General features: G+C 40.1%; 3 protein-coding genes across 5 annotated transcripts in view; 2 read left to right on the forward strand and 1 right to left on the reverse strand.

The window, feature by feature from the left end:
* Positions 1-4,479, reverse strand: part of RB195_009242 (uncharacterized protein) — a gene marked incomplete at both ends in the record, with an annotated part of 29,418 nt that extends 24,939 nt beyond the window's left edge. Inside the window, 2 exons of one of the 3 annotated variants that reach the window (XM_064189703.1) lie at positions 1,736-1,899; positions 3,826-4,479. In XM_064189703.1, coding sequence (XP_064047286.1) covers positions 1,736-1,899; positions 3,826-4,479 — 818 coding nt within the window. Of the gene's footprint in view, positions 1-1,437; positions 1,900-3,777 lie in introns of those variants that run through there. The other 2 variants (XM_064189705.1, XM_013442750.2) reach the window with 2 other exon arrangements.
* A 5,987-nt stretch (positions 4,480-10,466) lies between these two features.
* RB195_009243 (uncharacterized protein) lies at positions 10,467-10,769 on the forward strand (the record flags this gene model as incomplete). The annotated part of the gene is made up of 2 exons (XM_064189706.1): positions 10,467-10,575; positions 10,633-10,769. The coding sequence occupies 2 exons, from the start codon at positions 10,467-10,469 to the stop codon at positions 10,767-10,769; spliced, it is 246 nt and encodes an 81-aa protein (XP_064047289.1).
* A 6,747-nt stretch (positions 10,770-17,516) lies between these two features.
* On the forward strand, positions 17,517-20,980 carry RB195_009244 (uncharacterized protein; the record flags this gene model as incomplete). The annotated part of the gene is made up of 3 exons (XM_064189707.1): positions 17,517-17,570; positions 17,626-17,802; positions 20,741-20,980. The coding sequence occupies 3 exons, from the start codon at positions 17,517-17,519 to the stop codon at positions 20,978-20,980; spliced, it is 471 nt and encodes a 156-aa protein (XP_064047290.1).
* Between the last annotated feature and the right edge of the window lie 2,478 nt (positions 20,981-23,458).

Below are 23,458 nucleotides of genomic sequence, written 5' to 3' on the forward strand. Positions count from 1 at the left end.
GGATGAAATAAAAGGGAAAATAAATAAATAAATATCAGTAGTTAGTACCAATTTTACGACAGAAACGAAACGATCGATCAAACGATAGCTATGACAGTGTTCAAAACCTATGACTAGAGCTCCTCTTGACAATATATCATCCCGGTGTTCAAAAAGAAAATGCCGGATGTCATGGCGAATCGGAGATTGACTCAATCAAATCACACATTTGAAATCATTGAACACATTGAGGAATCAGAGTTCGCGGAGAGTGCAGAACAGTGAAAGTTGTATTTTTACCGAAATGTTTTGTTGTGCACTTTGGGGAGATCCAGTAAATTTCCGAGTGAATGATGTGGGAATGGTGGTTTTGCGAAAGAAAATCTTTCGCAAAACAAAAAGCTGTAGATGGGCAACTTTGCAAAACTTAGGTGATACTTTGAAAAATTGTTGCATTAAAAATGAGAAATATCCCTCAAAGCGGTTAGAAAAAGATGCTCACAATTTGTGGTGGTGCACAAGCTGTAGATGATTTTAAAAAAATGGAGGGGAAGATGAGGCGGTGATAAACAAGACCAACGAAGAGTTGGAACCAATCAAAGATAGGTTTGGCTCAGGAAATTTTGAAAAAAAAAACCACTTTTGTATTTGCGGAAAAAAATTCAGTGATTTTTTTTTGCAATATTAAAGCCAGAAACGATTCCTTGGCGTGATTAGCACTTCATAAACCTAATTGGAGAAAAGCAGTACTGAAGATAAGATTAAAATAAATTCCCGTTTGAAAGGAGGAGAAGAAGACAACGAAGAGATAATGGTAAGGAAAAAAGGAATAAAAAGCGAAGCAAAAAATGCAAAAAAAAGTGCATTAAATCTAAACAATCTTCTCAAAAAGGTCACAATTAGAGCACATGGTGATAGAGAACCTGGACTCGAATCGTGAGTCGTTGAGGTTTGAACGATGGGCGATGGGGACGGAGACGGCGGTGCGGATTCGACGACCGGCGCCTCGGTTCGACTAACGTCTTGTTCGCCGACGACAGCCTACAAAGAGACCGCAAACATTGTACGGCTTCGACATCTGCTTCAAGTTTGCCTTCACGATCAATCCACACTCGTAAAAACGCGTGCGCGCTCGCTCAGCTCACTTGCTAGCGTCTTTTACGCAAGTACGCACAAACAAACACATAACGCGCGTCTTCTGGTCAAAGAAAAACTTGCGACGAAAATTGCTTTTCTTTTATGTGAAACATGGGAAGTGGGAGAAAAAAAGGTAGACAAACAATTTCTAGCTGTGTGGAAAAAAGTGAAGTGTACAAGGATTTCAGCGCCAAACGACTAGCAGCCGTAATCACTACAACTTTGCAAGAGCAAGAGGAGAGCAAAACAACAACGCTGCAGTCATCATCGATTTCGCAGCAGCAGCAGCAGTTGGCCGACCGTAAGAAGAACCGGATTCCGTCATGGAGGAGTAGGTTCAATCAATGTTGTTTTCCTTTCCATTTTTCCCTCATTACATATGTCACAAAGAGTGTCGGGTAAAACGTTCTCCAACTGCGTATGCGTGCGGGCGGGTGCCGGTGACAGCAGATTCGGCGGCGGCGGTGGCGGCGGTCGTATGCCACCCGTGCATGCACTCACCCCGCCCTTTTCATCACCCCCCGCTTGCAGAAAAACCTGTCGTGACCACATATATTTGCGTTTTGGTCCGATGATATGATTAGCCTCCGTCGGCCGCAGAAGCAGGTCTGTAACGTACGATAAGTGGACACCATCATCGTCTTCCAATAGATCGTTGAGAACCTTCATGAGAGCGGTGATAAGCGCATTAGTCGCCGAGAAGGGCTCGGTTTCAGGAACATAGGTTAAGGTTTTGAAAATTCGTTTTGCTAATCCCCTTAGGATTTTCTTATTTACAAATAACTAAAGGAGACGAATTGTAGGTTAACGTTTCGGAACTAACTCCTAGGAATTCTGCACTGATTTTTCTCGAGAAGCATTTTTCTTGAGGTCTTAGGCTTATGGAGTAAGGTTAGGAAAAAAGCAAACTAATTCCTAGGAATTTTGCCCTGATTTTTCTTGAAAAGCGGCCTTAGGATCATGGGTTGAGGTTCCAGAAATTCGCTGAGCTATTCCCTATAGGGTTTTATTACTGAAAGAAATTAATCCCTGGAAAATCTGCTCTCAATTTTTTCCTCGAGGTTTTTTTCCTCTTTCAAGTGAATGCCAATCAAAGTTAATCTCAGTCATTACTAATTAAAAATTCAATCCTGTAGACTTCTACGTGATCTTTAATCCTGTGCTTTTTCTGAGCAAAACTCCGGGGAAGTACGAGGAACTGTAAAGTAAGTGTTAGCTGGTTAAGAACTGGGTATTGGAGACTCCTATTCTTCAGTAAACTTGGATTTTTCCGCAGCTACCATGCAAAATTTCCCACCCATTGATTTTCACCCGATGTTTTGAAAAATTCTTGGAAGTATTATTAAACCAAACCTGGAAGAAGTCATCAAAGTAAGTAATTTAGTTACTTTAGTTATAAGGAATGAAAAAAATGGGATGTTCATAGAAATGTTGGAAGCCATAAATGTAAAATGCTATGGTACCACTTTCTAGGAATTTTTAGACTAATCCGAACTCTTAGAGAGAAGCAATAAATCCTACTCAACGTTGATCGTCTACATTACTATTGAAAAACTGGTTGTAGTCGCTCGCAGCACAAATTAAGCTTAAACGAAGTGTTCTTTTTCAATATTAATCCACTATTATTCATTCAGTTGCTTCAATTCATAATCTAAAGAAAGAGAATAAATTTATTCGTTAATAATCGTTCAGAATTCGTAGGTCCATTAAAGATTCTGGAGAACGTGCTATATCATTCTGCGTTAATGGTTTTCGTGATTTCCGTGAGCATTGCTCTACTTTTCGGGCATTCTTCTAGTGTGTTTTTCTACTGAAACGGATGAAAATGTGAATTAAAATAGATTATAAATTCTAATAACTTCCTCTTAACAGCTTCTAGCCCATTCCATTTCCATTTATTAAAGCACTAGACATCTACTCGTTATTTCCCGTTTTTATGCGACCTTCACGATTTTTTGCAAAGTTCGCGCCTTTCCTTCTTCTTTTCCTTTCAACACCTTCCCACGTTAATGGGAAAACATTTTTCAATTTGACGAGCTCCAAACGCTTACAACAACATCCATTGTAAACCACTCGTCTTCTTCCCCCACCCCATTCCACCAATAGGATCCAGGTGGTGTTGTTCAAAAATGCTGAGAAATTCCCCGGCATATGTTGCTGTTCATGTAAATCGAAAAAATCTGGTAACGTGTATCACAATTATGGAAGAGAATATTGGAATTCTCTCTGCCGAGGAAAAACAGTTCTCTCAAGCTCAAAAACTGTCGCTGTCTTCACAGCTGAGCATTTGTCTTTGATTGATTTTTTTTAAAGTAAATACCTCACATTTTGCAGCACCTTATTTACCCATGTACAGTGCACGGCAGGAAATTGTGGCGAATTTGAAGTTGGGATTCTGTACAAAATAAAATAAAAAAGAATAGAGGGCGAACAATAAAAAGATAAGTGAAGAAAAAAATGGTGTGTTTTTTTTTTTCAGGAAATCCCTTCCCACTTCCCAGCTGAATTATGTGTTTCTAGATATTGCAGCAGCTGTAACGGCCACTTTGTCTTCTTCGCCGCCTACTGTGTCTTATCCTTTTCCCGATACTCCCGCCACGAAATCCTCTACTTTCTCACATGCGTATTGTTGTGTCAGGAAAGAATTCTTCATTTCACTTGCTATTCCATAAATGCGGAAAATAAAATTTGCTGAAAACTTTTACATACCGTGTCCTCCATCTCTCCAGGAATTTCCTGCTCTGTATCCGTTCGTTCTTCTTCATCCTGATGAGCCTCTGGAGCTTCTTCGGACTTCTCTTCTTTCTCCTCCGTCATAGGTTCTTCAGGCTCTTTTTCTTCCGGTATGGATTCTTGAATCTCTTTATGCTCCACATATTCTGCTTGTGGTGCTTCTTCATCCTCTTTCTCGTGAACCCTCTCTTCTTCTTCCTCATTTTTCTGCTCCTGATCCGAGCTAATTTCAGGATGACTTTCAAGGTGACTTTCGGGTGCGATTACATGAGATGGTTCCGTGTTAACATCCGAAATTTCCTCTTCTCCTGGATGCTCTTGATCCGGTGGCAGTTTTAAGGATTCGGCGACCGTTTCATCCGTAATCTTTTCTTCTATCAAACGAGATGATTCATTATCGTCGCCCAGAGTTTGTTCTTCCTGCTGGGACTGCGTCAATTCCGGAGATTCGCCAATAGTTTCTTCATGGTCCGTCCGTTGGCTCTGAGATATTTCTGCGGACTCATCGGTAACATTTTCATATTCCACCTGTTCGGACTCTGGTAATTCCATAGATTCGCTGATAATTTTCTCATTGTTCTTTTCCATTTCTTCTTCAATACCAACATCCGGGTTCTCCAAGGTGCTCATTCCTGAAAATGATAACCTTCTGAGTTACCCACTATATGTGGCAACACTTGTAAATATATCCAACATTTCCAGAACCCGCTTAATCTGAGCTCGTGAAAAATTCACTAGGAAGCTCTACACGTAGGGAGCGGCGCTTCAGCTAAGGCACATACATATCGTATTTCACATTTATTTGCTCGAACAGGGTGCATTATGGCGGCAGTAAGAGGGCAATTCAGCACTGGACATGGACTGCTCCGGAAATTTCCGGACGTACGCACATAAAACTCAACTTTGACGCTCCACCTTTGGCTTCTGCAATTAAAATAAAAATAATGAAAAGAAATTGAAAATTATATTAATATTAAAATTGTAGTGTCTGAAAGATGAATAACACCTGTGGTGCAGTCGCCTTCGATCGATAGCAAAGCATTTCAACATTCGCAACCGAATACCGTAGTCAGATAGAGCAAATACACCAAACATCTTAAATTTCCTAGCTTAAAATTTATTTTCCCTGCAGCAGAAAATAAACCCCACACCAATAAATAGCATTTTTTAGGGAGAGTACGTATGTTTAGGTTTGTGAGAAAAACGTATCCTTTTTTCTTCTCAACAGAAATTCCAGAGATTTTCAAGGAAGTGCGTAAACGATGCGGCGAAATCCATTTCCGTAGCGTGCACAAATCTTCCTATGCCCATCCTAGCTTGACTAATGGAGTAGTATCCTTGAATGAAGGTTCCGTGAGTAATGGTAGACATGCAGATTGCACGTGGGAACATGCAACAGAAGAAGAATAGCCTCGTTACACAGCTAATATTGGGATAGGTTGTGCAAAAATGCGTCGGGTGTAAATTACAAAGCCAACAGAAATTTCGCCACATTGATATCTGACAAGGATTAAAGTAAACAAGGGGGAGGGGATTTACTGTGCTCTTATCTTAGTGGTAAGAGACGTAAGTTCTAATGATATGATGGCTGGCCCAATCCCTTCCGTTATGGGACCCTAAATAAACGCACCTCACTGATGTCAATATCATATATCATTTATCATAATATCAGTCAATCGTACGCGGTTTGTGGTTAGCTTTTTTTTCCTTTTCCCTTCCCCCCCTTTTTTTTTTTTTCCCCCCCCCGCCCCCCCCCTTTCCCCGCTTCTCTTTTGTTTTTTTTTTTTTCCCCCCCCTTTTTTTTTCTTTTTTTAAATTTTTCCCCCTAAAAATACTCCAATTCCTCTTAAAGATTATTCCTTGATAGCTGACAAGGAAAAGTGCAACGTTTCTGACTTCTGCACAGTACGTAATTGCACAATTGATTTAACAGCTCTGAGAAGTCAATTGATCAGCCGAGGAACCACTATTCTCCTTTGCCGTAAAAAATAAATTTTCTTTATTTCAGTCGGACTTATTCTAAAATATTCTTATTCTTCCATGTTAAAACAAAACGTATCAATTCATCCGGTTCCCCCCTACATTTTCCACCTTTTTTTAATCCCGTTCTCAATTTTTAGATGAAGAAAGCCGGACCCCCTCACCCCTGTCCCCTTCCCGCCCACAAAAAAAGAAATCCACAGTCTGAAAAATGGACTAAAATAAAAAATTGCTCAGGATATACATATCTACCTGTATACATATATACTTACACTGTATCCGTAGGCACATAGGAGGCACAAAAGCACGACTAGAGTAACTCTTCAATAGAAGTACTCTACAAAGTTTGTCGCAACTTCGTCTGCGTCTCTAACCGTCACTGCCAACCTCTTTGTCCCTTGTGCCATTTCTTAATTGCGGTTGCCCTCTCATAATTGACGCTAATTTTTAGCCGATGCCAATGCGTTGATAACAAAGCCGAATTCGAATAGCAGTTAAACAAGTGACTTTTTTCTAAGTTTTTCTGTTTTTTTTTTTGCAGGAGAGGTCAGTACTTTTTCCCTCGTGGGATGTTTCTCATGCAAGTTGCAGCATAGCTGCACTTGAACGCTTTTTGTGAAACTAAGCACTATATGTGTTCATGGCATCGAGAAGAGAGAAATAACCAGTAACTGAGGGTAAGAAGAAATCTTAAAATATTTTTTTGGAAGAGATTCTGTGTACTTCTTGGCAAATCAAGTAGCTTAGAACGATATATTCAACCAGAGGATTTGATTGAATCTTTAAAAACAAGAACTAGATTGCAAACGTTCCATAACTCCATTGGATCTCAAAATTTTTAGAAACTTTCTTTCTCGTTTCATATTTTGATTTATATTTGCTCTACATTTATATTTATAGATTGCTGTACTGACTGAATGATGCCCCTTTTTTTAAATTCGCCTGTTTAGAAAAGAAAAGTACTACAAATAATTATATTGCACCAAGTTTTGTGGTGCGGAATATCCCTCAGAACACTTTGAGATCCCTTCTCCAACAAAAAAAAAGAAGATTTTCATGCCTGCAGAGACTTCCAGAAGGACAGCCAACCATAACAACTACCTGATCCTTGTGAAAAAAGGACCTCCTATTCAAAAGAAAAAAAAACTACCTAATCATTATCCGACTCCCATCCATTAATTGTACCTGTACCGCGCAGGCGTACAGACTTCCTACAGCCCACCGCCTACTATAGTTTGGCAGAAAAAATCACGACACAGAATATAATTTTTGGTTTCGTTTGATGGATAGATGGCAAGATCCGCAATTACGTACGCTTCGGAACTACTTCTAGGAAGAAAATCGTAAAATGAACGTAGTATATGTTCTGGTGTGTTGTTTATATATACTTTTAGATCCTTCAAAAAAATCCACTCAACAGTGAGATAGGGGGACGATAACTATGTACTCGTACATATGTGTGTTATCCAGGATCGGGGCCCCAGCAACCTCCCTAATCATATCTCTCGCAAAATTAACAGTACATAGCAACTGGTTGGTGAATAAATGAAAAGTAATTCAAGGAATTATCGGCGAGAAGTGGATTTACTGGAAGTGAATAGCTACGTCATATTATGTAGTTCCTGCAACGAAAAAAAGGACTGAAAACGCCTTGTGAGATGGTTTCTTCGCAATTAATTAAGATATTAAGAAACAATTAAGAACGATTTTCGCGCTCTAAGTAACGGAGTTCGAGTACCGCTCGATTAGAGCAGGGTTGATTGCTCCTCCTCCCTCCCCCCGCCTACTACATACCCTTTCGCTAGTTATTACAAGTAAATAGTGCAAAATAAATAGTAAATGGTGCGGAAAAATTCAAAACAAAAAGTAATAGAGACAAATGGAGCTTCGAAAGGCCATAGAGCACCACAAAATGTTCGGAAGCATTATCGATTAGTTCCACCGAGAGAGAAAAAGGAAAGGGAATGAAGAAGATAATGAATATTAGTAAAGAAGAGAGAACAAAGAAAATTGAAATCCATGTTGATGCTATAAACCTATTTTTTTTAATATCTTTTTTACTATCCTTGAAGTTATATTAAAGTCAGAATTACATAACCATCAGGAAATGAAATATCAGGAAATAAAATAAACAAGGAAGAAAGCTGTCTCCAGAAAGTCAATCACTTTTTAAAATGATAAAAAACATTAGTTGGGTCTATTTGAAAAGGAGCATTTGAAAAGGTGTACGGTATGTATCTATGCGGTCTCCAACCGTGTCTGTATGTACAGTATCATCAGCATGGTTTCATTGAAGAAAACAACAAACAAACAACAGAATAGTACACTCCACTGCCCTAAGCAAATGCAGTCTGAATTTGAATGTACAACTTCGAAAATGCTTTTTTTTATTTCATAGTCAATACATCGTTAAGGGAGTCATTTTCAACAAATAGTGCCCTTTATCATAGAAACATCCTATGAATCTGCAGCATCATTTCAACGCTTTTTCACTTTTTTCTAAGGTAGGGAATGAGAAATTCTACACCATAGAAATACAAATTTCATTCTTCTATGAATCTTCTATGAATCGGCTTCGTTAAGATTTGCCGAGAAATTTATTTACAGAAACGGAAAGAAAAGGTGCAAAAAAAAGCCCGATAGAAATTTTGCAGCTGCCAATACTTCCAGCTACTAATCATTATTGGATTATGAGTGCTCTACATAGTGCAGGTGGCCGGAATTATATGATCATTTTTGCTCAGTCACGAATATTAGGGGGACAGAACATGAGAAAAACGAGAGTTTTCTGTAAGAGATTCACAAAATTTCTATTTGAAGAAAAAAACCGTGAAGTAAAACCATGCAATTAATTCCAGTGTTTAATCTCGATAATTCTGAGATTAATTCAACAATTCCACTGTAAGATGAAATTTCATGGCTTTTTGATGCAGAAAAAATTCTAACGAGCAGAAGTTGAATGCGAAAAACCTAGATTTTGCATGATTTTTGTTATTATTTGATTTGTGTTCTTTTTTTTTGGAATTTACTCAGTTCAGCACTTCATACAAGCAAATTAACGAAACAATGTTAACTTCCGAGAGCAGGAAATGAGTTAAGTAGAAATTTTTATAAAATGGATTCAAGATTAATGCGGAAAATAGTGGAGCGGAGAAGATATGAATGAAATCGAAATATGTACAGAAGAACAAAAATAGACCAAACAACTTGTTTTGTTCAATAATTTGCAAATTTTTTAAAATCAGAAATTTCTCTCCTATACTCCGCAGTAGTAACTCTATGAGGCTGTATATACTAAATCCAGAATCGGCTATCCTGATTGGGATATGAGGAAGAGAAGAACTAAATTAAAACCTGGCAAACGACTAACGACTTTCAAAGAAAATGAGCAACTTAACTCTCGCAACATAATAGAAAACAGAAGTATTTTAGAAAAAAGACACGATAGAAGTTTCCCACAGAAAAGCAGAGATCGAAAAAAATGATATCTTAAATGTTGTTGCAACAAAGTTATGAAAATCAAAGATCACAAAGATCTGCGCATGATTTTAAGAAACAAAAGACAAAGCCTAGTTTTTATATGTCCTGGAATCTTAGTATCCTCTATCTTAGTTGAATACGCAGCTTTTCTTCCTTACTGATTTTCTTGATCTGTAGCCTGATTTTTTTTTTTTTGAAGAAATATTCTTTCTTGCTTTTTTTTCTCTTCCTGACAAAATATGAACGTTTTCCATGTTTCCCACATGCACAGCTCATAAATCAAGAAAATCCAATAGAGAGAAGCAATAGTGTCACATGTGCAACGACATTAATACTGGGTCAAATCCGAGGGGTTTAGAGCTAAGCGACAATCGGGGGGTGGCCGAGATAGTCGAGGCGTCTTTCACAGCATGGTGCATTGTGCTTCATTAACTAGCGTTCAGGCGCAGGATCGACAATTAGCCGATGGGTTCGGGTGCCTAGTGGTGGTGGAGTGATTTGCATAACACCATGAATGAGAACAATCCACCAGGATCCCCAGGCAGCACTAGAGTTGAGCTGAGCGAGCAACCAACTCACACAGGCAACGAGCGGATCTGGAAACACGTCATCCGAACCACAACGAACTATGGCTGGCTGCTCTTTTCGGAGCACGGGGCACGATGGAAAAGATGGTAATCGGATTTTATCGCCTCAACAAATGCACACGCACGGCTTTTGACGTGCCCGGATCTTGAGGCGAATTCGGGTTGAATCGCCGGCGAGAAAAAAAAAACGAGACGAGGACGTGAAAATGAAGCGCGAGTAAACAAGAAGAGATTGCGGAGAGGTGGACTCAAGGAAATCGGATAGAACGGTGTTCAAAACGTGGTCATTTGTGTGGTAATTCCATAATGAGGTAGGTAGGCGGGCGAGACTTATTGATCACGCTCACTATGTGGAGAGTGGGCGGAGGGAAATGCGCAAAGCACATCATCCACAAATGAAGATGAAGCGCTGGGAACCGAGCTACAGGGACTGCGCCGCTCGATCATCATATTTATTTCAAAAGTGTAAAGATACGTGAAGAACTCTTTCGTAGTCGTTAAGGGAGTGTACATGGACAGAGCAGAGTGTTCTTTCGTATTTATGGCAGCAACCTCTCCAATTAAACACCAATGAATGGCGCGCGACCTGTCAAGGTTACGGTACAACCACTCGTACTCGCGAAGGTGATGAGCATTTCGTCCTTGGTCGCACGAGGTGACAAGAACATGCGCCATCTGGGTGAGCGTAGCTATTATATCATCCGCTAAGTGCCATTTTTTCACTCTGCTCGTTAAGCACCGAGCGCTCATGGATCAGAAACCGGCAGCGGCGGTGGCGGCGACGACGACGACTATGACGACGAATTCTTCAGGGAAAACGCTGACGAGAAAAAGCCGGACATGGAACCAAAATCAGGATCTTGTTCTTGCTAGAACTGCAATGATTGCCGAAAAACGAAAGGCGACATAGATACGTTGGAGAAAATCACGGAAGAAAAGGACAATAGGAGGGAAATGGATCCTCCTCAAGGATCTCAATGTGTTTACACAGGTAGTTAGAGGGTGACAAGAAATTTCAGAGAAGAAAACTCTGAAAAATTCAGAACAAATATTTACGAGCTCTCTAGTGTCGAAAACATCTAACCAGATTTTTTTAGAAAAAAAATAAAAGTTGGTTTAGCATTTAGGTATGATACCAGAAATAGTTGACCACCTCTCTGATGAATCTACAACTAGACTATGATACAGTCCAGGAATGAACTGTCCAGATTCCTTTTAAGGGTAGAGAAGCTCTTTTAGTCAATTCTACTTTGTTTCTGTATGATACATGTATGAATAGTAGGTCCGAAGACGATGGGCGGGTCCTAGACGTGTTGTACCGAACTCTCCTGGAACAAATTTCGATTGAGCTACTTTAGATGGATTTTTTCCGGGATATATAAAGGAAAAAGGAGACAATGACCGTAAAAATATGGATTTCGTGCTTCATGCAAAAATGAACAAATGCTCGGGATTAAAGGTACATACATTTTGAGCTTAATGGGATATTTGCTCACTTTCTGAATTTTTTTTTTCATTCGCATAAAAAAATTCACTTGTTTTGAACTAGTGAGGAGAGAACATTATTATCTGTATTTATGTTTTCTTGTTATGCCAATGAGGTTTTGATGAAACTTAATTATTGCCCTGACGTTTCGAGAACTTCGTCTTTGTCAAAGGCCTGAAAATGGTTCGTGGTCTTTGCTACCATGCATATCCCATCAAACTTCCTTGCCAAACCTCCATCTCATTCCAAGTACATCGCAAAAGAACTTCAAAGGGAAAATAAACTGGTAAGTTTCACCGACTAACGGGGCAGGTGAACCACCGCGTTCTTACAGATTGTTACGCAATGGGAATGAGATCCACGCACGTACAGTATCCTTAAGCACAGGTGTCTGGATAGCGTTAATGAAGTGCATGTAGGACAATTATTATGCGTGTAAATGTCAGCAGTGATCATATTATCTACCGATGTGTCTCAAGCTACTGCGCAGTCGATAAGAGGATCTGCTGTAAATGGAGGATCGATCGGAGGTTCGAATCCGCCCCAGTGCACACCAAGCCTTTCATCCCTCCGGAGTCAATAAATTGGTACCCGACCTGTCTGGGAGGATAAAAACGCTGACTTGACACATCGGCTAGCCCCCACAACTCATTGTACAGGCGAGTTACGCGTTCGTAAGCCTCAGACGATTCCGAATTGATGTGAACGCATTGATGCATCCTAAAATTTATTAACGCCAGACACCTTATCCTCATTGAGCCCAAAAATATGCCTTCAGCCTATTACATAGTGGGATTACATTGAATTCTATGAAGAGATTAATTTGGGAAAGCTCACGTCTACGAAGATTAAGCACGAAGATGTATTTAATAATAAATTATTTGTTCATTTATTTAGTATTTAATAATGAATAAATAAATGAAATTAGTTAACGGTTCTTAACAGTGATTCAGTATTATGTTAAAATAGAAAACGGAAAAGAAGAGCCAAATCAAATCTATAATGTTCATTTTCCACAGTTCCACCACGCTTTTTTTTTATTCAACGAGTTTCCTGAAATTCCAAGAAATGGAAAACGAAAACGAGAAATGGATTTTCGTTGAATAAGAAAAAAAAACGAAACAGCGAAACAGAACATTTCATAGATGAAAGAAGGAATAGAGAACGCAACGTTTGGAAGACGACTATGAAAAATTTTGTTTGGAATTATTGATTTATTTCAGTGTGGAGTTCATCATATGTGATGCAAAAACACAAGAATGTATTAAAGCACAAGTATTACCCCATAAATAAATTATAGGCTTAGCAATCTTAGTCCAGTGTGCTTATGTTCCCTTCTTTGCAAATTCATTTTTACAAAATGGGAAAATTGCATGGTTCCAGAGAACACTCACAAAAATTCATAAGGCCGAAGGAAGGAAGGAGTTAGTAGGAAGAAATGAGCAGTCAGATCAAAAAAAAAGAAGATTAAGTGCAATCCCGCGCGGGGGGAGTGGGAGGGGTACACCCACAAAGCGACTTCCAGCGTTTTCCAGGCGATTGCATTGCTATCACTGGAGAACAGCCAACACGCTCTCTGTCGGTGATGGGATACCATTGGGTTTTTGCGTATCTTCTTCGCCGTTTTTGATTTTAAATTTTTATTCCATCACTTTGCTCTCTGGAACGGTTAGCGAGTAATCAGACAATCCACACATATCTCTACACAAAAAAAAAATCTCCAGAAGCTGGGCGATACAGTTCGTGAAAACCCTCCAAAACGCCTCGAAGCTGGCAAAGGCAACGATGTAAGTTCTGGAGGGCTGGACGACCGTATCCCAACCACCCCGTACCTCTGACCGTGGACCTCCATCGGACTATCACCGGTTCAAGGCCCCGAAGTAGCATCTAAGCGAGAAAAAAAAACTTTTAGAGACCGTGATAACCTTAAAGATGTACTGAACGCCTTCTTATCATCACAATCACTCTCCTTCTGAAAGAAATTCTTCTGGGATTGTCCGCACTAAGTGGCTAGATGTTGCTAATAATTATGTTAACTGCCTTGTTGATCCTCGATTTGTGATTTTTAAAAAAATAAAAATTTTTAAAAATCAATTCCAGAAGTGCAAAAAACTTTCAAAGACTCCATACCTCACATTCAGGTTTTTAACAATATTTGAAGTACAGTCTACGATTTGCTCCAATCTTTTGTGGAAGTCACTAAGCACACGTAGAACAGGATTCCTTCGCATGGTCGGAAGACATGGTGAATGCATGCCTTGACGAGGCTTTTACTAAGCACATGTGAGAATAAACGAGCGCACACACGGAGGGGAATAGTTGGCGGTATGTAGTTATAAGACTTGCACCATAACAACTATTGATTTATATATTTATTTATTTAGTTATTTATTTATTTGTTGTACCCAATGACATGACGAAAAGGATGTGTCAATGAAAAATACAAAAATTAATAATAATAATAATAATAATAATAATAATAATAATAATAATAATAATAATAATAATAATAATAATAATAATAATAATATGTATACATAATAATAATAATGATATTAATTATAAAAACAATAAAAAAAAATTAAATTTATTATGTCAAGTTAGAAAATTTTTTAGTTATTATTTGAATTATTTATTATATATTATTATATTTATACTATATATTATTTATACTATATGTCATATATTACTGTATTTATATTATATATATTTATTTATACAATAGTTATAAGTGGATTGGCGTCGCGCTAGATCAATCTAAACACCAATTTTCCACATTGATGGACAGTTTTCTAACTACTATATGTGTATGGTGCTATTGTATACCATTAGTATTTTCGCAACACACGGTTCACCCGGTCTTCTCTACACTAACACCTAAAATATTTTCTCTTTTCAAAGTCAAACATGGAAAAGAATGAACTCTAGAGTAGTTTGACCTTTTTTTAAGGGTATCACCCCACGAATCTGAGGTGGTACGGATTTCAGGTGGAGTATTCTTATACGGGATAATAAATTATGGAGATATTTTTCTCATTCTCAAACGTCAAACATGGCAAAAAGAACCTCGAAGTCGTATCTTTAGGAGTAGTTTGACCTTTTGGGAAAACCCCCCTAAAACCGCACCACCCCAAATTCATGGAGTGATGCCTTTAAATAGTTTTGTGTCTGCAGTCTAGATTTTCGAAATCCTGAGAATTCGCTCAATACCTTTTCCCTTGGAAAAATTCTGAACGGCGGTGAGTATTTCGGTTATTTTTTTGGTTTCTTTAAAACTGCTGAACTGTGACATCTGTTTAACCACAAAGGTTTTCGCTACTTTGCACGAAGAGAGGAAAAACAAGTCGAAAAAAACTTATAGCGGCACTATAGGATGAAATATAAACGTAATACTCACTAAGGAACGATCATAGATCCTTATACGCATCATGTATACCATATACCTTTGTTTCTGCATTTACCAGCCAGAAAACAATAGAGAACTCTTGACTCAATCACAAAAAGATCATGTAGGGCATGTAATTCACCTACGAGCCTGCGAGTAAGTATTTAACTTCCTGGCTAAGCGGCTTCCGAAGTACAACAACGATAGAGGTAACGACTGAAAGTTCATTTCATGGTATAATTGAAGAATTATTTCAAATTTGATTCTACTTTCGACGATACTACAGAGATCCGACTCATCCTTCTAGGACGCTGTCAGAAATGCCACGCTAACTGCATACAATCGCAAGGGACTTTCTGGATTTCTTTCTTTTTGAAACATGACGAATAAAACGATTCAATCTTCTTCTAATTATCGCCAATCATCGTTGAAAAAAAACAGAACGCATCGGCAAATCACTCTTTGACTACGCAGTACCTGCCGACAAATGGAATAAGATACCCAACTTCGTCGACATCATCGTAAAGCCCGTACTCTAATCGTGATCGCGCCCATATTCCTGATTTACACTTCAAAGGCTACCTTTTGTGGAGAGATCACAACATCAGGGGCGAGTGTGGCGCAGTCGGTTAGAGCTCCACTGCAGCCACACGGTTGAGGGTTCGAGCCCGCTCTAGTGTCAACCAAGCCATTCATCTCTCCGCGGTCGATAAATTGGTACCAGACCTGTCTTGGAGGATAAAAACATTGACTTGATGATCATCTGGCCGTCGCAAGTCATTGCATAGGCCAACACGCATTCTAAAACCTCAACGATTAAGAATTGCAGTGAAACGCGTTTTCGCACCCTAAGTGAATTGGTACGCCAGTGACTTTATTCTCCTTCTCCTTTATCCCAATGTCTCACCCAAGAAGTACTTTCATAATGTCGTTAATTTCATGGTGGCATGCTTCCTTAAAGGCATCACGCCACGAATCTGAGGTGGTGCAGATTTCAGGTGGAGTATTCTTATAATGAATAGCAGATTATGGAGAGGGCGGTGATTCCGTCCATTTCTTTCCAACTGCCGTAAAAAACGGCCAGGAAGATGCGGCGCCGCTGGGCTGGCGCACTCCGGTCGAACTCCTTGTAGAAAAAAGTGTGCCAGGACGCACGAAGCCGTATCTTCCGGGCCGTTTTTTTAACGGAAATTAGGAAGAAATAGACGGAATCACTCACCTCCCCATTATCTACTATACCGGATACGAATACTTCACCTGAAATCCGTACCGCTTCAGATTCGTGAAGTGATGCCTTTAAGAAGTCTAGTCTATTTGGAGAGGCTCCATTGTGTCGTGTTGCGAAACACTACATGTGTACTTAGGATGAATCATATAACTAATGACTGTTAGTATATGTACTAAGAAGGCAATAGATCCCAGTGACTCTTCTACGGTAAATACTGTTGACCATTCCAGGAAATAACAAATCTCTCATGGAAGAAGGTCTGCCTTTGCGAAGCTATGCAAGCGATCTGCAAATTTTTCAATAACAGCTGTTTGTTCACTTCCAGTTACATCATGATGTTACTCAAGCATCGAATAGTTTTCCTCCTCGAGGCTTCACCTCATGCTATCAGGTTCAACCTGGGAAACTCGAACGATTATACTGGTACCTTTCTCTAGTCGCTTACACTGAAAAAAAAAACTAACAATAACTCATCCAGAGATGTGCCAAGGTGGGATGTACTCGATTCAGAACTTCACTCTTTACTAGTTCTACAATTCCCTCACATCTTCACTCTTCTAAGCCCTGACAGAGACCACAGGTGTATTTTTCTCATCATCAAACTACCTATTTTAAAGGTATACTGAGAAAAAACCAATGACGAGAGGATTTTTGGAAGGAAAAGTCACCAGATGTAAAAGAAACGGACTTTACATTTTTGAATCCTCTGAAACTAAGGTGCCCGAAGAGGTCTACAAATTACCGACATCGATGACGTCACAGCGAATTCACACAGGATTTTCATATTGAGTACTGACATCAATTTATAGTAGTTGAACTAGCCGTGCAACTGTCGCCACGGATCATGTCGGGGCTGATCAGAACTGCATTCGTTGCCGAGATCGACTGCACTCTGGATAAGAGTAGATGTTCGTCTTCTCTGGACATCTCCATTGGCACTAATATCCCAATATTGAGAGCTCATAGATGACCGATGTCGCTCAAATGAGTTCAGTCTCAACGTATGCGGCAACCGTTGCCGCTAAAAGGATCATAGCACAATCCGGAAAGAAGCAAATAGCTGTTACGCACAACAAACAACGATTATCACACGGTCGGGTAAGAACGATGTGAAGCCTGGTGCAATTGCGTAAGCGGCCGCACTCGAAGCCAACGGTTCCCTTCACATTACCCCTAGTTGAGAGGAGCCAATTAACGCAATTGCACCGAGATTCAGATATCTTTGACCTACTCTTATTTATTTCATTTTATTCCTATTCCACTTTCAACTTTATTCCTATTCCATTTTACGACGTTCTTATATAATCACACAGATCACACAGATGTTTCAACGGTAAGACAGTGAAGAAGCCGATTTCTTTACAGACCGTTCAGACATGGATTCTCACAAGGTTGAAGGGAATGGGAACCAAGAACTGACACATTCTCTATCATCCTGATAGATTAGCCATCAACAAGATGTCCGTCTGTAACCTGGCACCTGCTTGTCTCTAACCTGTCACTTGTCAGAAACTTCCACGGATGCTGGCTACAAAGTTCGAACCCATTGTCTTCATCTGTCGAAAACAAGCAGAAGTATGAAAAAGTCAAAATGGAATTGATTGGGTTGATAAGACGGAAGTTTCTATAGATAAGCTATCCAACTGGGACCACGAAACGAATTAGCAAATCCAACCGATTGCTAGGAGCACTTAAGACGACGATTCTGTCCACCGAACCTACAGCTGGCGGACCGTCGTCGACAAGAACTTTGACTCCTGTTCTCGCTGCTCATCCAATAACGGCATCACCCCACAAATCTGACGTGGTATGGATTTTCGATGGATAAACCCTATACGGGGTTAGATTAGCGGGATTAGGGGTGGTTCCGCTCATTTCTCCCTAATCGTAGTAAAAAAAAACAGCGCGAAGGATTCCAATTTCACGACAATTTCAGTTGCAACGCTCCACATTTGTACACACGTCGACAGCGGTTGAAAGCCAGTGAGTTCTCCTCGGCTGCCTATTCAAGTGAATCCAATGAATAGATTGCTGACGGGACCAGAGCGTATGCATAGAGGAGCCTTCTAACGTTCTTTGAAGGAATTAAAGCGTTCCGCAATCAAAAACTCCATCTCTAGCTTTTCCCGTGGATTCCCTCACCACGTCAGATTAGTATGTCTTAAAAGCATACTACGAAATTGACTGCGTTGGGATGTATCCACGAATCCAGGGTTGAGGAGGTGGAACAAATTCTCTAAAAATCAAGAGCATCAGGATCCCATTGATTGTCTGCTCGCTGGCCCACGCTGCGCGTACGCGTGCTCCCGCAGATGTGACACGTAGCTAGGTGCCTCGTTAGAAAATTCGACCGAAACATCGATTCCTACGTCGTTTTTCAGGACAAAAAGGAGGAATGAAGCGTACAGTTATACTTGTGATCTCACCCTCAGCCCTACCATTTCGAAGAGGGATCCCAATATCGACAGTATCGTAGTATCCTGGCTCTAAGAATACTCGAGTCGAACTGTTTATCCTCCATTTTGCATGGAGGTAGATCCATCGAAGAATGAGTGAAATGATTATGGTTTTAGTTCGGCGAACAATTAATGCTTTGAATAAAGCACACAATCTCTGAAAAAGTAATTGTTGCCAACAAAAAACAATTTCTAGCACGTTGAAGGGATGTTTCTCAGTGGACTGAGGAGGACTGGGTTGTATCGCTGGTGCGGAACTACGGATACAGATCAACCGTGATTGACTGAGCCAACATTTATTTCCTTTCCCTTACCAGAACTTGATAAGGTTGCTACGGCTCTGCATGATTCCCCTCAAACCCATTTGGCATTTCGTTCCGTCATTTGGGAGTTCACACTTTGTAATCATTTGAAACTAATTGTTCAGTATTTGCGGTAAAAACAAAAGAATGAAGACAACTTAAACGATTTAGATCAAAATACGACTCTTTATGCAGTTCTCCACTCTCACTATTTGATTTCCTCTCTTTCCAAAGCTTGCAAACTTGAATAAGGAAGAAATCCTAGTTGAATGTGAATGTTGAAGTCACTTTTGGCGAGATTTCGCTAGAAAGCAGCGCATCACGATTTTGACGTGGGGCGTGTTTACTTCCCACATCGAAAGCTTAGACTTTGGGAAGTAGATTGCGGAACCCAGTGTGTCTCCGCTCAACTTCCCGTGACCCTCAAAATTCCCGCAAAAAAAGGCGTGGAAACTTCGAAAACGTTACTTCCTACGAGGTACGTTAGAACGCCGCCCCTCCACGAATATCCCCTTCAGTAGTAGCCTACTCACAGGTTTTGCATGAATAGGCTGGTGAAAAGCAATTAATGATCTTCGACTGTTCGTGTTTGCGTCGCAGCTGAAGCCGTAGTTTAAAAAACGACCTCTTCCACGACAAGGGAATAACTTCGACCCAAAATGGTCAGGGTAAGATTTCTTCCCAATCAGTAGTTTTTGTTGACATTCCAATAGAAATCTAACCTCGTGACTGCGAAGAAATGAGGACATTCTGCGCTGCCCACATTTCTCAGTGCTTTCTTGTGCTGTTTATAAGATTGTATCTCGCGAGGACTGTAGTAGGAGGAAACTACCACTCTCGCTGGCGGCAAGAATTCTCGTCATACTGCACTTCGGTGTCGGACGATAATACGATTAGAAGTGCGAAAGTTCGACTTTCCTTGAATCTTGGCATAGAGATTGCAACTTGTCGATAGTCCAATTTAGCAACAACCAAGATTGTTAACAAACTTTATTACGGCTAACGTTTCGGCGTCGTCGCCTTCGTCAGAGCCTGGAGAGTCAGATCATTTGTGATATATCGTCCCATCCAGAACAAGTCTCTCACGAAATGCCTCATCCAGAACAAGTCATCATTCCGTAAGATGCTTCATCCAAAATCGAAACCAAAAGAGCCCAAAACGGTGTGCTCACCTAGGTAGCCGCGTTGTCGTGATATTAGCGGACCTCCGCGTGATAAAATCGCTCCGCTAATACAAATTAGTATGCTATCCGCATATGACCCCTTAAGGATGATACTATTATCCTTTGTACAATATTCGTCCAGCAATAATCGAGTCCAATATAGCTTGGTATCGAATTCAACTATTCTATCGTGTAATAAACTTAGCAATATTTAGCAACTAATTATTATTAGTAGAACTTTACAATACACAATTTCTTCTATGCGAATTTGGAGCCGCGTACCCAGTGTTACCACCGTAAGGTGAAGCACAAACATTACACAATTTACAACACTTCTGGTGCAACGGCCGAGAATTCTTCACGTCGATTAGGGAAAGGTGAGCTTAACTGCGCTGGACTCTGCAACCCACTGCACGAATTCTGTGCCTGAGGGTTCTGCACTACGTCAAAATCGTGATACACTGCCCTTAAATGTGCCCACGAAGCAATACGCTTCTCCAGTGCCACTACACTTGAAACAGCGATGGGATATGCGTGATTCTAGAAGGAAGGAATAAAATGGTGTATAAAATGATGGGACTCTCATAGCCTGCAGAGAATGTTGAAGCAAGCGATGGTCCTACCCGACCACAACCGCTAGCTCCTCCCCACCGCTTCGAGCGCAGCCCCTTACGCAACCGCACCGAACTTCAAGTCGTTTTGAACAGACTTTGACTTACTTGCTATATAACATAAATCCTGGTTTGTTGTGAGTGGCAGGTATTTGCGTCTTCCCGGACTGCCCTGTGATCCTCTTAGTGAAAACTTTTGCTGCATACGTTAAGGCTGAACTCATTTGCACGACATCAGACATTTATGAGCTCTCCAATAATGGGATAGTAGTGCCTGTGAAGATGTTCGTGGAAAAAGAGCATGTACTCGTATCCAGGGGGCCCGTCGGCTTTGGACACGAGTGCAGTTCGACACCTCGACGGGACGACCGTGACGACAGTTACATGCCTGGAACATCTCCTGATATGTTGATGTCAGTACTCAATATGAAAGTCTGTGCGAATTCACTGTAACGTCGTCGATGTCGGTGATTTCTTGGTGCCCAGACAGCTTATTTTCAGATTTCTAACATGCAGAAACGAACAATTTTAAAACGGGTCTACTGATGATGAGAAAAATACAACTATGCTCCCTGTGATGATTTAGCGGAGTGAGGTAGTGAGGGACTTGAATGACTAGTCGGGAAAGGTTGTTATAGATTTATGGACGACATCTATCATTACCTATACCTAGGAGAGCTATTGGAACTATCAAAGAACGGGAAAAATTACCTTCTCTCAATATTTTCGAAAACGCTAACATGCTCTGTACATATTTTCAAACGCAAGGAAAACAATTTTTTTCGTTCAAGATGTTCTCCAAAAAACTCCTGGAAATAAGACGAAACATACTCTCATCACGCTTTGCATACTCTCAACTGCACACAATGGATAGTCAGGGATATATTAAGTATACGGCAGAGCTCTTAATTTCTTCTTTCTAATTTCTTTTTTCTCTCTCTCCACCCTAATTCCTCTTGCGCCCTCGCAGTCCTTTTTCTTGTCGTGTCTTATGGTAGCTATTCGTCGAAAAGTCTGGTGCCTGGAAGAAATCCAGTAGCAGCAACATTCCAGTACAGTAGGATTTTCACTAAACCCATTTTCCAATGCCATACTCCAAATAACAAATTGAACAACATTCACATGACATACTGTTGTTCTCCGTATTGCTCCAAAATTTATGTTTTAGACATTTGGAGTAAGAACTGAACTGGTAGTGGATGTGGTTCTTTCGAAGTCCCTCGACGACTCGACGACCCCATTCAACATCTTTGCAGTGCTGTCCAATCCTGCAGCAGAGCAAATCGACGCCAGCATCCATCCCAATAAAACGAATTCGTATCTTGTTACCAGTCCGGCCCGCTTCTATGTAAAGTGCAAACAATCTTTTTTTCCAAACGTTTGCTTTTGTGTATTCTATGGATGAAGATTTAACAACATAATGATAGTTCCGAAATGAAAGAAAACATATTCTCATATTCTAAAAGTGAAAACTAAGTAGAAGCATCGAAATCTTCGAACAGAAGTAGAAAATCATTCCAGAGAAAGAGAAAAAAACGAGATACGGTAGAAAATAATCCACAAGAAAATGTTAGCGGATCAGTAGAGATGATCCAGTTAGAAACGCTAGTAAAACACAAAAAAGAAATGAGGAAACTCTTCGAGGTATCATATTTCAAAAGTCGGAAACCTAGTTTGAGAGGAGGTGAAACGCTATAATACAAGATATCGTTAATTTTGCAGCGACAGCGACAATGAATTCAAACTAACTCCAAAAAAATTCAAGGATTTGTGAAATCCTTACAAAGGTAACCACGAGACAAATGCAAGTAGGAAAACTGGCATTAAAATCAGAGAACGCTTAGCCTTATTTTGAACTCGCAGAGACTACATAATCCTATAGAACTTTCACCTTTACTACTAATAAAAGTAAACTGAAAGGAAGTAATGTGAAACTCCTGAAGAAAAAAATTCACGAATTATTCCATTCAAACAAATGTTAGGTGTGATACTATAAAATATGCACGAAAAAGAATTTTGCAAGAGATTACGACGTGAAGCCGCGTTGGTACGAGAAAGAGACACGCATCTTCTTGGCCCCTGCCCAGGTATTCAAAACTGTATGAATAATTGAGGAATTGAGGACTTTGAGGAATTCTTAGAGTTCTAAGGCTGTAAATTCTTAGAGTGCTTGAACCTGTTTCAGTTCGATTAAAGGCATCACTCCACGAATCTGAGGTGGCAAGGCTGACGCGCTCCAGTCGAACTCCTTGCAGAAAATAGTGCGCCAGAACGCCCGAAGCCGTACCTTCCGGGCCGTTTTTTACGGCAATTAGGAAGAAATGGACGGAATCACCCCCTCTCCATAATCTACTACGCCGCATACGAATACTCCATCTGAAATCCGTACCACCTCAGATTCGTGGAGTGATGTCATTACCGAATTCACGAAGTCTAAATTCACAAAGTAGAAGTTAGGGGAATTTCTTAATGGAGCACTCATCAATATTTACGTTCCGAGCACTTTTTGGACTATCTGGATGTGATAGCGAATAGAAGGGATAATTTGAAAATTGTGTTTAAAATAGTGAAGAGACTAGGTGAAGTGAAAAGAAAACGTTTTACAATTATTTCATCGTTGTTATTATTCCTACTGTTTTAATTATTTTGTTCACTGATTTATAATCGTCCTTATTTTTTTCTCACGAGTCAAGTTTCAACGACAAAGGACTCCCGCATCAATCTCTCGAAAATCGCAAAACTCCCAAACCTTTTCCCCACCCCTATCATCCTGTTCGTATTGAGGTTTCAGAGTAAAAATGCCCGCTGCTGATAATATTCCAGGTTTTTGCGAATTTTAATTAGATAGTATTACGGTGCACAAATAAGGTGATTTGAGAGGTCATTATCGAAGGATCGAAAAACTTTGAAGGTTGTTACTAGAAGAAGCCG

Source organism: Necator americanus, chromosome III (assembly GCF_031761385.1).
Source record: "Necator americanus strain Aroian chromosome III, whole genome shotgun sequence".
Classification (NCBI taxonomy): domain Eukaryota; kingdom Metazoa; phylum Nematoda; class Chromadorea; order Rhabditida; family Ancylostomatidae; genus Necator; species Necator americanus.